This window comes from Hippopotamus amphibius, chromosome 11, assembly GCF_030028045.1.
Source record: "Hippopotamus amphibius kiboko isolate mHipAmp2 chromosome 11, mHipAmp2.hap2, whole genome shotgun sequence".
Taxonomy (NCBI): Eukaryota; Metazoa; Chordata; class Mammalia; order Artiodactyla; family Hippopotamidae; genus Hippopotamus; species Hippopotamus amphibius.
Genome location: NC_080196.1, coordinates 91,087,296 through 91,100,075, shown reverse-complemented (window position 1 = coordinate 91,100,075; position 12,780 = coordinate 91,087,296). Strand labels below are relative to the sequence as shown.

Genomic DNA, 12,780 nt, shown 5'->3' with positions numbered 1-12,780 from the left:
CACAGATGCATCTTGATTTAGTTGAGTGACTGGTTAAGACTCATTCTGTTCCTCTTCCCTTCTTTAGTTTTGATGTGTATGAACAGGGGCCTTTAAAGCTCATGTCAGGAGGCCATCGTGCTATCAGAGTCTGACTGCATTGTCTGTTTGCAGGTATCGTGCTTGTTGCCATTAATCCTTATGAACAGTTGCCAATCTATGGTCAAGATGTCATCTATGCCTACAGTGGCCAAAACATGGGGGATATGGACCCCCACATCTTTGCTGTTGCAGAGGAAGCCTACAAGCAGATGGCCAGGTAAGAGTAACCTCAGCACAGACATCCTCCTGGGTAGTCAGAGGGCAGAAAGGGGAGTTTCTGCCTTCTTTGGCTGCTTTTCCTCAGCAGGCGAAATGGTGCTTCTGGGATTGAGGGACGAGTCTTGGAAACCGAACCAGCTCAGGTTCTTTTCTTACCACATTTCCTCATGTCTTCATCTTATTCTTGTGAACCTAAACCTAGACTTGGAGAGCAGTGGCTCCTTAGATTTATTTCAGTTTCGAGCAATGCAGTTAATGCGTAGTGTTTCATCTCTTCTTGACTTTCTTTCGACCTTTTTCCTCCCCTCCAGGTGTGATGAATCCATTGTATACCATCACAGTTCATTTTACAGATCTCACCGAAGGCTCCTTTTTGAAGGAACCAGGACTCTGACAGCTTCTTGAGATGCCAGGCCTTTGGGACAGAAATAGAAAATTCAAATTAGCAGTCATGCATAGTGGTTTGGGGTTTTTAGCCTGGAAGCGGAGTTCTGTTTAGGCACTTAAGCAGATCTCATTTTGTTCTTCTTTTTCTAACTCTGAAAGATAGGTACAGGTCAGTCTCATCAGAAGGTGGGCTAGGTGGGCATATTAGTCAGGGTTCTGCAGGGCAACAGAACCAATATGGAGTATGTGTGTGTGGTGTGCAATTGTGGGGGCTTGGCATGTCCAAAATCTGCAGGGTAGGCTGGGAGCTGGAGATCCAGGGGAAAGATGACTCTGCATTCTGAGTCTGAAGGAAGTCTACAGGCACAATTATCTTTGGTGGGAATATCTAATTTTTTTTTCTCTTATGGCCTTCAGCTGATTGGGTGGGGCCCACCCACATTATGAAGAGTCATCTGCTTTACTCAGAGTCTACTGATGTAAATGTTAATTTCATCTTTAAGAAAAACACCTTCCAGTGAATAGTAAAATGCTGGATCCTTTCAGCTAAATCTTTCTTGCCTCCTCTAGAGAGCATCTTACAGAGCTATCAGGAAAGGTAGGAGTCCTTTGTGGGGAGGAGGGCTGCTTAGGCTAATTTAGTGAGAGGAGTGAGAGAGAATCCCATGTAAGGTGGTCTGTGCTTCAGTGGATGTCAGAATATAATTTTCAGCCCATTGAAAGTTTCCATGAGGAAAAACTGTTATATAAGCTTCCTTACTAATTTATAATGTTTTATTACTGGCTGTGGAGATCAGTATAAAAGGTCTGCTTCCCTATAGATACACAATGACCATATTCAATATAAGCAGTGATTGCAGAACACAGCAATATAATAAGTAGAATGATCCACAACCATTTTATTTCTCCAAAATGTGATAGATTGTGAAGCTAAGATGGTCATGACCTTTTTCCTCTCTGGTGCCATAAGAGGACCACATACTATGTTCATCTGCCATCAGGGCTTGACCTGGAGTCACTTAGCTTGGTAAGCTGTTGAGGTGCACACCTCTGGACTGAAGTGTGGTTCAAGGTCACGTCACGTGGGGAGAAGAATGAAGGCTAGTGTGACGCAGCACATGGCCCTGCTCAGGTGTGTGCATAGTGGAGGCAGACCTGGGGTCTGGACAGGGTTCTGTGTCTTGGGAGAATCACTTAAGCTGAATCTTCATTTGCTTCATGTGAAGAATACTATCTTTCCTCCTTTACGGATGGTTTCTTTATGGTTCTAAAACGGAAGGTGAGTATGGCCTGGTTCTTCATACCTTGCTGAAAGTTCTGCCAGTTCCCTGAGACTTGTCCTTTCATAGATGTCATTAATGTTTGCTTTTTATCCCATTCTCCTGTCCTAGCCAGTTGCACTCAGATGTATCAGAAGTTGCGTTTCTTTATCAGACTTCCTGAGGCTCCCCTATAGCTTTGAGAAACTTCTAGCCTCCAGTTTTATCCATACCGTAGATCCACTTGATTAAATGCCTACATTCTTCTTTCCATGCCTGAAGCCATGCTCATGGTTATTCTACTCTTGGGTTATTTCACTTGTTTGGGTCCTTGTTCACACCCGTTAGAGGGAATGGGCAGATGTGGGCATCCAGGGTGGTGGTGATACGATCTTGCCTGGGGTAATGCGTTTGATGATTAAGGGGTTTGGACGTTAAAGGTGGATAAAGAATTGTTTCCTTAAGGGTTTTCTTTAAGGTCTTAAGGTTTATAATAGTTTTACCCACTGAGTCCCTGGGTGTAGCAAAATCATTTTGCTGAAATCCTTGTGCAGTTTTTGCTCATGAACGTGCATTAGAAGTGTAAGACCAGCACACGTGGCCACAGGAGAGAGCTATTTTTGAATAAGCTGTGTTGTCAGCAGCTCAGAGTTTCTGCTATTGATCTGAGAGGCATATTAGAAGCCCCAGCAGAAACTTTGCAGGGAAAGAGGGAGACCCATGGGTCAGATGCATGGATGGTTTTTGCTGTATTTCCATTATGGGCCTTCTCTGTCAACTCTGAATACTAGAACACATTCATTTAACAGTACTTGCCAACTGTGTTGTGCTCTTCCTGTCTCGTCAGTAGTTGTTGAAATAATTGTTATGTGGATCAAGTAGCCACAGTCCAACACAGTTTTCTTTGAATCTGAGCTTTCATAACAGCTGGGCAAAATAAAGGGTACCAGAAACTAAAGTTAATGACTCCAAGTCTTTGATGACTATGACTCAGTTGGCTCAAGGCCTTGAACTCAGCAATGCTTTCTCTTGATTCGTTGGGGACTAGGATTTTCTTTCTTGATGTGGTTCACACTGGGACTTTCCAACTCTTTTTTTTTTTTTTTAATTGGGGTATAATTGATTTACAATGTTGTGTTAGTTTCAGATGTACAGCAAGGTGGATCTGTTATACAAATACATATATCCACTCTTTTTTAGATTTCTCTTCCCGTATAGGCTGTGATAGAGTATTGAGTGGAGTTCCCTGTGCTATATAGTAGGTCCTTATTAGCTATGCAAACTGGTACAGCCACTATGGAGAACAGAATGGAGATTCCTTAAAAAACTGAAAATAGAGGGACTCTCCAACTCTTGATGCTTTGACTGTGTGAGGGGAGTCTGTCAAAGCTTGAAGGGATAAATCCAGACCTTCATCCCCATCCTGAGAGTTCCTGCAGAGTCTTCTGCTGGGTGGAAAGGATGAGGTGACACAGTAACAAGAAGATTGGTTCACTGTCCCTATCCCTGTTGACTTCAAGACTAGACTTGAGAGTAAATGGAGATTCACAGTGAATAAAAAGGCTAAAGTACTATAAAACATCAAATTTGTGAATTCTGTCTTCTCTGTAAGAACCTATAGTTCCCCATGAGAAAGGGGACTGACCACCACTTTATTTCTGCCCCTTCCCTCCCAGTTTGAAATCCAAAATGCCCTTTCCCTTATTTTTACCTCCCCTGATTCTAGCCTCAGCTCCTGTGTTAAATCACATCAGCCGACGTTTGTGAAGTATGTTATTTGACAGCCTCCTTCCTGAATGAACACTTAAGAAATGTGAGACCTCTCTCCACTTCTTAAGGCACCCACAGTCTGGTTGGAGAGAGAGGACACAGTAGGCCCAAAGGCCTGCAACTGTAGGAAGTATAAATTGAAGCCATGCTTAGTGTCATTTGAATTGAGTTTGGAGCTGTTTGTCATACCTGGTCCAAGAGAACTGTAGCATTTAAGCTGGATCTTGATGAGTGGGTAGGATAAGTAGAGTGAGAAGAAGACCTTTAGGTGGGTGGAGTAGAGTGATCAATTACCCCAAAAGTGGAGCGTCAAAAAACACGATCACAAAACCACAGTGACACAGTGTTTCACACCCCCTAGGATGTCTGTAATGGAGAAGACCTAACAAGTGTGGGCAAGGATATGGAGAAATTAGAATCAGCATATGCTGCCGGTGGGAATGTAAAATGGTGCAGCTGCTTTATAAAATAGTCTAGCAGTTCTTCAAAAAGTTAGGCAGAGTTACTCAGCAATTCTACTTAGATATGTACCCAAGAGAAATGAAGACACATTCACACAGAAACTTATCCACAAACATTCATAGCAGAATTACTCACAGTAGCCAAAAGGTGGGAAAAACCTAAATATCCATCCACTGACCAATGGATCAATAAAATGTGTTATAACCATATAGTGGAATATTACTTGGCACACAAAAATGAACACAGTACTGATACATGGTACCACGGGGAGGAACTTTGACAACATGCTACGTGAAAGAAGCCAGACATGAAAGAACACATATTGTGTGACTCCACTTATATGAAATGTCCAGAATAGACCAATATATATAGAGTGGTAGATTAGTATTTGCCTAGGGCTGGAGGTTTGAGGGGTAAAGGGGAGTGATTCCTAATGAGTATGTATTTTTTTTCCCTTTGGTGGTGACGGGGGGCAGGTGATGAAAATTTTCTGTAATTGTGTGGATGGATGTATAACCTGAAAATGCACTGAAACCCATTGAGTTGTGCATTTAAAATGCGTGAATTGTGTGTTCTCTGAATTATATCTCAAAAAAGCTATTATTCACAAAAGGCATGGTCAGGGAACAGCACCCAGGAAAGCTTAACCTATGTGGTAAGTGGGTCTGTAGAGGGGTGTAGACTGTACAGTTAGAGACAGGGTGGCCAGACTGTGGAGGCTTCTGAAGAGCCGGGGTGAACTTTGGGAAAAAAGCGTGTTCTATTAACAAAGGGTACAGAGATGGTCAGATGACTTGTGGAAACCTTGGATTAGTCAAGTGAAACATCTGCCTTCAAGGCAGGGGGCTTCTCAGAGCAGTTATGTTGACATGCGTTCTGAGTCTCCAAGATGGGGACGCATTGTGCTGGGTTTGCAAATCATATTTAGACACAAAACTCTTTTCAAGGACTCTTTGGGAAATGCCTAGAGCAGTGGAGACATTTTAGAGCTTGTTAGATAAAGAGATAATATGACACAGGGATGTTCAAAGACCAATTTTTCTCTGATGGGTCCTATTTCAGAATCTCCTCCTTCTCTCCATATTCCTATACCATTTCCAAGGATGAAAACACCTCATGAGGAGCTTAGCTGCTTGCAGAAATACCTTGAGGAGTTTAGATTCTTGTGGAAATACCTTGCCAGTTTCAGTGACCTCTGTGTAATGAATGATAGTAGTTGCTGAAGCTGGAATTCAGACCCGGTCTGTTTGCCCCGGAAGCTCTTTGTAATGGCTGAGAAGCTGTACTCCCTCCATCCCTGGTGCCTGTCGATTGGCCCCAGGTAGTCTTCCCAGAACAGAGCAGAATCTGGTCCTCAGGGCCATGAGGGCCGAAGGATAGACCTTTTTCCTTAATGTTCCAAAAGTGTCTAAATTCCAGAGTGAGGTTAGAGTTTTGGTATATTTTCTAAATCTGCTGGTGGGTCTGGGCCATCTTATTGTGCTCCCCGTGTCTGATCCTTTTTTTTTTTTTTTTTTGAGCTTTTGTGTTCTTTTCTGAAAGAGAGTGGGGACACTGCAGAGCAAATTCATTTACTCAGGTAGCCAAGGTAATAGAGCGCACACATTTCCATCTGGCTCTGCTGTGCTGCTGAGCTGTGACTAACAGTGAAAGATGGGACCGCTCCTGCCTGGGGTCCTGGGGAGGGGAAGTGCAGCTCGGCACACCTGTGGTGGCCGATTAAAACCTGCCCCCACTTGTGGGGGCACTTCCAGAGAAATCCTGACTGTGGAAATGTGTTGCAGAAGGAAGAGGAAATGGGGAAGTTCTACATTTTCCATCTTCGGAGGTCAAAAAAAAAGAATTGACAATTTTATCTTCCTAGTCATTGGGGTAGAATACTCTGGGGATATACAAGAGCCAACTCAGGAGACTTCAGGATCTCTTTTAGGCTGTAGACTGTGGAATTTGGATCTTTGGGGGAATGATTTTAATAAATAAAATAATAAAAAGAACTGCACATAGGTGACCTAAATTCACACTTTGCTTTGAGATCAAGTATTAACTAGGATGATATCAGTTTCTTCCTTCCTTTTTGATGTAAAGGTTTATTATTCTGGGTTGTATAGTTTGGGGAAATTTGGGATGTGGAGAACTTTCTGATTGAACCTCATGTTTTCAGTGATGAGAGCAGAGCCAGATTTTCTTTCTCTGTAAGATGTTTGCTGTATGGGGGTGTCCAGGGGTCTGTCCCTGGCGATGTGCCTCCCACCTGCTGTGTGTCCATGCACAAACCCTTTGGGTCTGTAGTTCTCAGTGTCCTCACCCTTTAAGGAGAACAGTGCCCCCCCCAGGGAGAGGGGCTTGGACCTGTGAGAGATCATGGGGAACCTTTAAAAGCCACTGAGTGCTGTGAAAATTGGGGAGCTGATGTTAAAGCTGATGGACAGCTTCCTTGGCTGTCATTGAACACAATGAGTGACAGCGTCACTGGGGAGGTCAGTGGTTAGGGAGCAGTGACTTGCTGGATTTTTACAATAAAGTCTGAAGCCATGACTTCATTCAGCTCTGACTTTTGGATGCAGCTTTGCTTTCCTTCCCATTCATTATGATTCAGGACTAGTCAGCACTAGGGTGCTTTAGGACAAAGTGTAGGAGATGTTCAAGGTGTCTGAACACAGGAATGACTTTGTTTCCCTTTCTGACATTCTCTCTTATTTCTCGAACATGTCGTGAGTAGTTCCCTTTGTTCAGATTCTTCCCGGGGTGCTGCCTTCCCCAGGCTCTTCTCCTGCACCTACTCTTCCCTGCTCCCCTTTTCTCCTCTCCGTGCCTCCCTGTTCAGACATGCCTGTATACACCCCTCTCCCTCCCCATGGGGTGCCCCAGCACTGAGGTTGATAGCATCATTTGATCCTTTATAATCTCTTAGATTGTAGAGTTTCTTTATATTTCTACCTACCCTGTTTAAAATTCTAGTTATATGATTTAGATTTGAGTGTAGGGGAAAGTTGCAGTGAATGTGGCTAATTATGACATCCCTATGTGAAAAAGAAATTGACAGTAAGTGTATAGTGTCATAACCTTTTAAAATTGTGAATTTAGAAAAGAATAGGACTGGACCATTTCCTTTGTCTGTCTTCTGTGACACTGCAGAGGTCATGAATGTTACTGCTAGTTAAGTCCCAAAGAAAAAACCATAGAGCTGAAAGAGACTTCATTTTATTAATAATCACTTTTTATCTTACCTGGGGAATGACAGCATGTTAGAAGGAGAGGGCCTGCAGTCATCTGGGAGGAACTGGCTAAGCTGTAGGGACACTGGAGACCACACCCCAGCAACTGGTCCTTTGGGTGCTGCTTGACCATTGCTAGTCCACGTAACTCTGTCTCTCAAGTGTGTTCCATTTTTAACCGTTTTCATTGTCGGGAATTTCTCCATCACACAGCGCTCTGCTCATCTCTGGTTGCCTTCACTCGGGAGTGGGTCTGAGCTCTGTCCTGTGCAGCTATGCCAGACAGTGGGCGTTTTCTTACACGTGGCAGCCCCTCCCCCACTCTGGCTGAGCATCCTGGCTCCCACAGCCATGCCTCCTGAGCGTGGCTTTTAGCCCCTCTCCCGTTGTGGGTCACCCCTGGGCACCATCCGTGGTCTCTGATATCCGTGGTCTCTGAATGCGGTCTGCCTCCTTACACAGAATTTCTGTTACAGAGCCTACAATTGCACTGACTTGGCAGGCATTTCTTATTGCTGATTTTTACTAAGTTTGCAAGCTGTTAAATTCCTGTCCCCCCCCCCCCCCGCCCACATATGCACAGATTTATTTTACTACCACTGTAATGAGATTTAATTGACTGGCAATAAGCTGCACCTATTGAAAGTGTATTACACACATTAAATTGCACATAGCGTTTGACAGGCTTTGACATATACATACACCCACGAAACCATCACCATGATCTTGACAATGGACATCTGCTTAACTTCCAAAAGTTTCCTCCTGTTTCTTTGAAATCTGCCCCTCCACCACCAGGTAGCCACTGATCTACTTTCTGTCACTATAAATTCAAACTTCTTTTAACATATGTTGCCCTCATTCTGCAACTTGCACAGTTGATTTTTTATGTGCTGAGCAGGATTCACAGTTACCTGTATTAAGTTTCACCTTTTGTCCCCGTGTTCCATTATTCCAGGGTATCTCTTTGAATCTTGGTTTTTACATCTGCTATTTTAGGTCTCAGCGGCTTAATGCACGTGCAGATTTAACACATCTTTTGCTTCTGTCCTTATCTATTGATTAGGAGGTGTTTATCTGGCTGGATTCCTAGAACATGCTGGGAGCAGTTCTTTTACTAAGAACTGATCATTTAACCTAATAGAAATAAAAATTTGGTCAGATCCTTACCTGAATTTTAAATCGTGTTAAAACCTGTGCACCCTGGGTTGGTCAGGTGTGACTCTCGGGGGGCTCACGTCTGAGCTGGTGGGCAAGCCAGACCCCAGTTAGCACCTCAGCCGCGCTGCTTCCTTCCCGTGTTTCCCCGGTCACATTCTTTCACCTCAGGCACCTCCATTTCCTCAAAAGAGGATGCATGCATGTACTTCCCTGCCTGGGTCGTTGTAAGAAATGGTGGCAGTCTGAGTAGCGGTCCCACACCAGGCAGGGCCCAATGGACGTGCTCTCGAGCGTTCCTCCCATGTTCTCGTTATGCAGCTTGGCTCTGGTGTCAGAGTCACACTCGTCACCTACAGGGGCTGCTTTTGGAATTCATAGTGATGCTGACATGTGAATAAGATTTCGTTTTACAGGGTGTCTGAAATAATGTTCAGTGAAAAAAGCTAATAAAATATGAAGCCTAGCAGGATGAAACGGCATTTCTGTTTACATCATGACAATGCCTTTCACGCTACGTTAGCTACTCTTTTTCTTTTTTAACTGCATATTTTTACATTTATATCCCAAAAGACAGAGTGACTGTGGACCTCATCTGTTAATGTGCTCAGGCTTGGTAGGAAAGGAAGATGCTGTGAAGCGAGGCGGACTGGCGTCCAGGGACAGGACTACCTGGGTTCTCAGAACATAGGAGCTGTGTGACCTTGGCAAGCCAGTTAACCGCTCTTGGCACCAGTGCCTGCATCTTTAAAATGGGGATTAATACAGTGTCTGAATCACCAGATTGTTAGAATTAAATGAGTTGATAAATGAAAAGTGCTTAGAATGATTTCTGGCACAGGGTACGTATTCAGTAAGTGTCTGATACAGTGGTGGTAGTGATAATCTGGTGATAAATAACACTGATGATCTGATAAGAAATGTCATTACATTTCATAGTGGCCAAAGGAAAGAAGTGCTGGAAAGAGGCCGTGCAGAGTGGGATTCCCTTTATAGGTTGCCCTCAGAGAACAGATGGTCCTTCAGGGTCATGGGAATGGTAAGAAGACTGGCCATTCCATGTGATTAGCAGTGTTCCTTTGGGCTCTTTTATAGGCTTGTGTTTGAAATTAGGATTACAGAAATTTATAGGTGGTTGCCAGTCTGTCTAGAGGAAATATGACAGCCACGACACTACATCTAAACCTATTTTTTGTCATATACAGAAAACCAACAGCTTTGAGTTTTGATTTTAGAGTGAAGTTGCACTGTTACTGACTCAGCAGCCCCTAGAATAGCATTAGAATGTGGACACCACTTCCCTTCGGTGATGGCATCTCTAAGCTTAAGCAAAATGAAAGTAATACATTACACTGCAGGAACCGAGCAATTGTTCGATTGTTTTTATAGGCAGTTGCTTGAGAGACAGGCTGCCCGATAGCACTAACTGAGCACGTGGTGGAGGCCGGAAAGCAGCTTTTCCCAAGTGGGTGGAAGTGAGATTCAGTCACTTCTCGTCCCTGCGGTGGTGTGTCAGGTTAGAGCAGCAGTCTTCAGACTGCTGGGGGTACGTTGGTTTTTGGAAGAGTCACTGGAGTGTGGGAAGAAAATATTAGAACTTTATTTTTCACACTCTTTTAATAGTTAAAATTCTGTTGGTGTAATCTCTTATAATATGCACAATGTATTAGTACAGTAGCGCAGAAAGTAATTTATGAATACTTTCAGAGGGAGCTTGCTCATATTTTTCCTAATAGATAGGGAAAAGGAGAGGACTAGTTTCAAGTCTAGGGCAGTGTCTAGAGCCATAGATGCAGTAGTCTTTGTGGACTAGTTCATGGTCCACAGAGGGAATCTGTCCTCCAGCCCGCTTCTGTAGTTCTTATCAGTGTGCTCCAGTGGGAGGAAGGTGAGAGAAGGTGGCTAGCTCAGTGCAAGACACCCCCATCAAGGGAGATGTATAAGGAGTGCATGGCCATCATTCCTCTATCAGTGTCACTTTTCTAGACTGGGTTAAAGAGCACTGCTCTTTTAGTAGCTCTTTGATTACACTAGGACATAGGTGTACAACAGTGAACGGTGTTTTGTCTTAAAAAAAGAAAAAGAAGAAGATCTTGGGGAGGTCCTTTATAATGCAGATAAATTGTTAGAATTGAATCCTAGTACTGGCCTTGCCCATGGAGGGAGTAAGCAGAGGTTCCCCCAGCTGGCTCCATTTCAGAATCATGGAGGAACCCCCCCCTCCCCCCACCCCCCACATCTGCTTTACTGAATCAGAGTTTCAAGGGCGAAACCAAATTATTGTTTTAAAAAGCTCTACAACTGATTCAGAAAGTAGCAAGTCTTTGGAAAAGTGTTTGGGAAACTTTTAGAGTAGATGAATCTCTGTGACGGGGGGGATTCAGAACTGGTGCTCACGAAAAGAATCCGTGTCACAGGTTATAATAGTCTCTCCTTGGTCTTTAAGCTCTGCTTGGTTGCTTTTAGCATCTCAGTATGAATTAAGGATCTGAGAGTAGACTTTGATCAAGGAAAGACATTACAGATTTTGATAGTCTGTTAGAAGGTAGAGGCTTCTCCAAATGTAGCAGATACATAGCTTTTCCTGCAGTGATTCTCAGCGCTGGCTGCACAGGAGAATCACCAGGAAGGTTCCACACCACCCATGGCCAGGCCTCACCCCCAGAGGCTGAGAGAATCCGATGGTGCTCAGGTGTTGATATAAACACTCCCGGGTGCTATCTTAGTGAAGCAGGGTTGAGAACCTCGCTGAAACCACCTGTGTAACTCAGGCGATCCACCTGGTCTTAGTCAACAGCAGAGCTTTGGGAAGTGAGGGGACTCTTCTGTGCACCTGGAAGGTTGTAGAAAGCCTACAGGCCATGCAGCACATCCAGGAGAAAGCCCTGTGTTTATGTCCTTTAGAAGCACAGCAGACAGATTTAAAAGCAAATGCTTTTTGAGTCTGCCTGGCTCCTGTCCCCATGATAGAGCAATGATTTTGGAAGTCAGAGGCGGGGCACCTACAGCCAAAAGATGATGGAAATTAATTCAGTCCTCTGTATTCCCAGAACTAGAGAGCAAAATGCCTCATGATCAATGACCTGCTTTTAAAAAAGATGTCTGTTTTGGTTAAAAAGGGAATTAACCCTCTTCAAAAGAGCAAGTACCGAGAGTACTTAGAAGCGTGGGATGTCTTTTTAGAAAATGTCTTGTACCTAGCAGCAGAGGGATAAAGAGCGGGGGGACATCCTAGTATCCAGCGACTTCTCATTAGTTATCCTTAGTAGCTCACAGTACTGTACCCCTAACCTTGTGCTTGCTGAGAGGTTACTGGGGACCTGTTAATATAGGTGTGTGAACTGTGTGAAGTCTAGCTGCATTTAGCTTAAATGTGGAGTACCAATCTTCAGTTAAGATATTGGGGATCGATATATGCTCATTCCAGTTGGTTCTGCTTCCCTCACTGGGTCGTTGGGCTCCTAGAGTTTTATTCCATTTGTCATCGTACATATTGATCCATCGTAATTGCCTGATGTGTAGGAACTCTAGCTCAGCAATCCAAAGCAGAGGTTTTTCTTCCCAGCTGTATGAGATTGTCATTTCTACAATGCTGTACATATTTACTTGCTTATATTTGTAGATCCTCTTATGTTACTTTTCAGAGTATATGTTCGTGAAATGCATGGAATGACTAAGAGTTACCTACTTGGAGCTGGAGGACTTTTGAGGTCAAACCTTCTAAGATGGGGGTTCTGTTTCAGCAACTTCATGTTGTGGTACCCAGTCTTTCTGGAAACTTCTAGTCCCCCTCATTCCACTGTTTGAAACTCAGAGGTGAGCAGATATCTTACTGTCACTTATTCCCACCCTAGTTCCTGCCTCTTTTCTGGAGCAGCCACCAGAACGGATTGGTCTGGGAACGCACCTTCTGTCTTTTCTTCTCTAAGCTAGGCTCGTGTCCAGCTAGCATTCCTCGTGTGACAGTTCAGAATTCTGATTGACTTCCTTTGGATATATTCCAATTTTTCAATATGCCCCATGAAATGTGGCCTCTGTAATTAAGCCAAGAGTTTAGATCCAGACTGACCAGAGAAGGAATTGTGGCGATCTCCTGTTCCTGGGATGTGAATACTTGGGTGCTGCATTAATAGACGTTTACTAATGGCTTCTTGCTGTGATGGTTGGTAATGAGTCAACCAAAATCCTCCAGTGCTTCATATCCACGCTGTGGTCCTGGATGATGATCA

At 43.9% G+C, this 12,780-nt stretch overlaps 1 protein-coding gene across 1 annotated transcript in view; it reads left to right on the top strand.

The window, feature by feature from the left end:
- The window catches only part of MYO5B (myosin VB), a 340,872-nt gene that overhangs the window by 153,730 nt on the left and 174,362 nt on the right, over window positions 1–12,780 (top strand). The window contains exon 4 of the mRNA XM_057699421.1: window positions 154–298. Within this exon, the coding sequence (XP_057555404.1) occupies window positions 154–298 (145 nt within the window). The remainder of the gene's footprint in view (window positions 1–153; window positions 299–12,780) is intronic.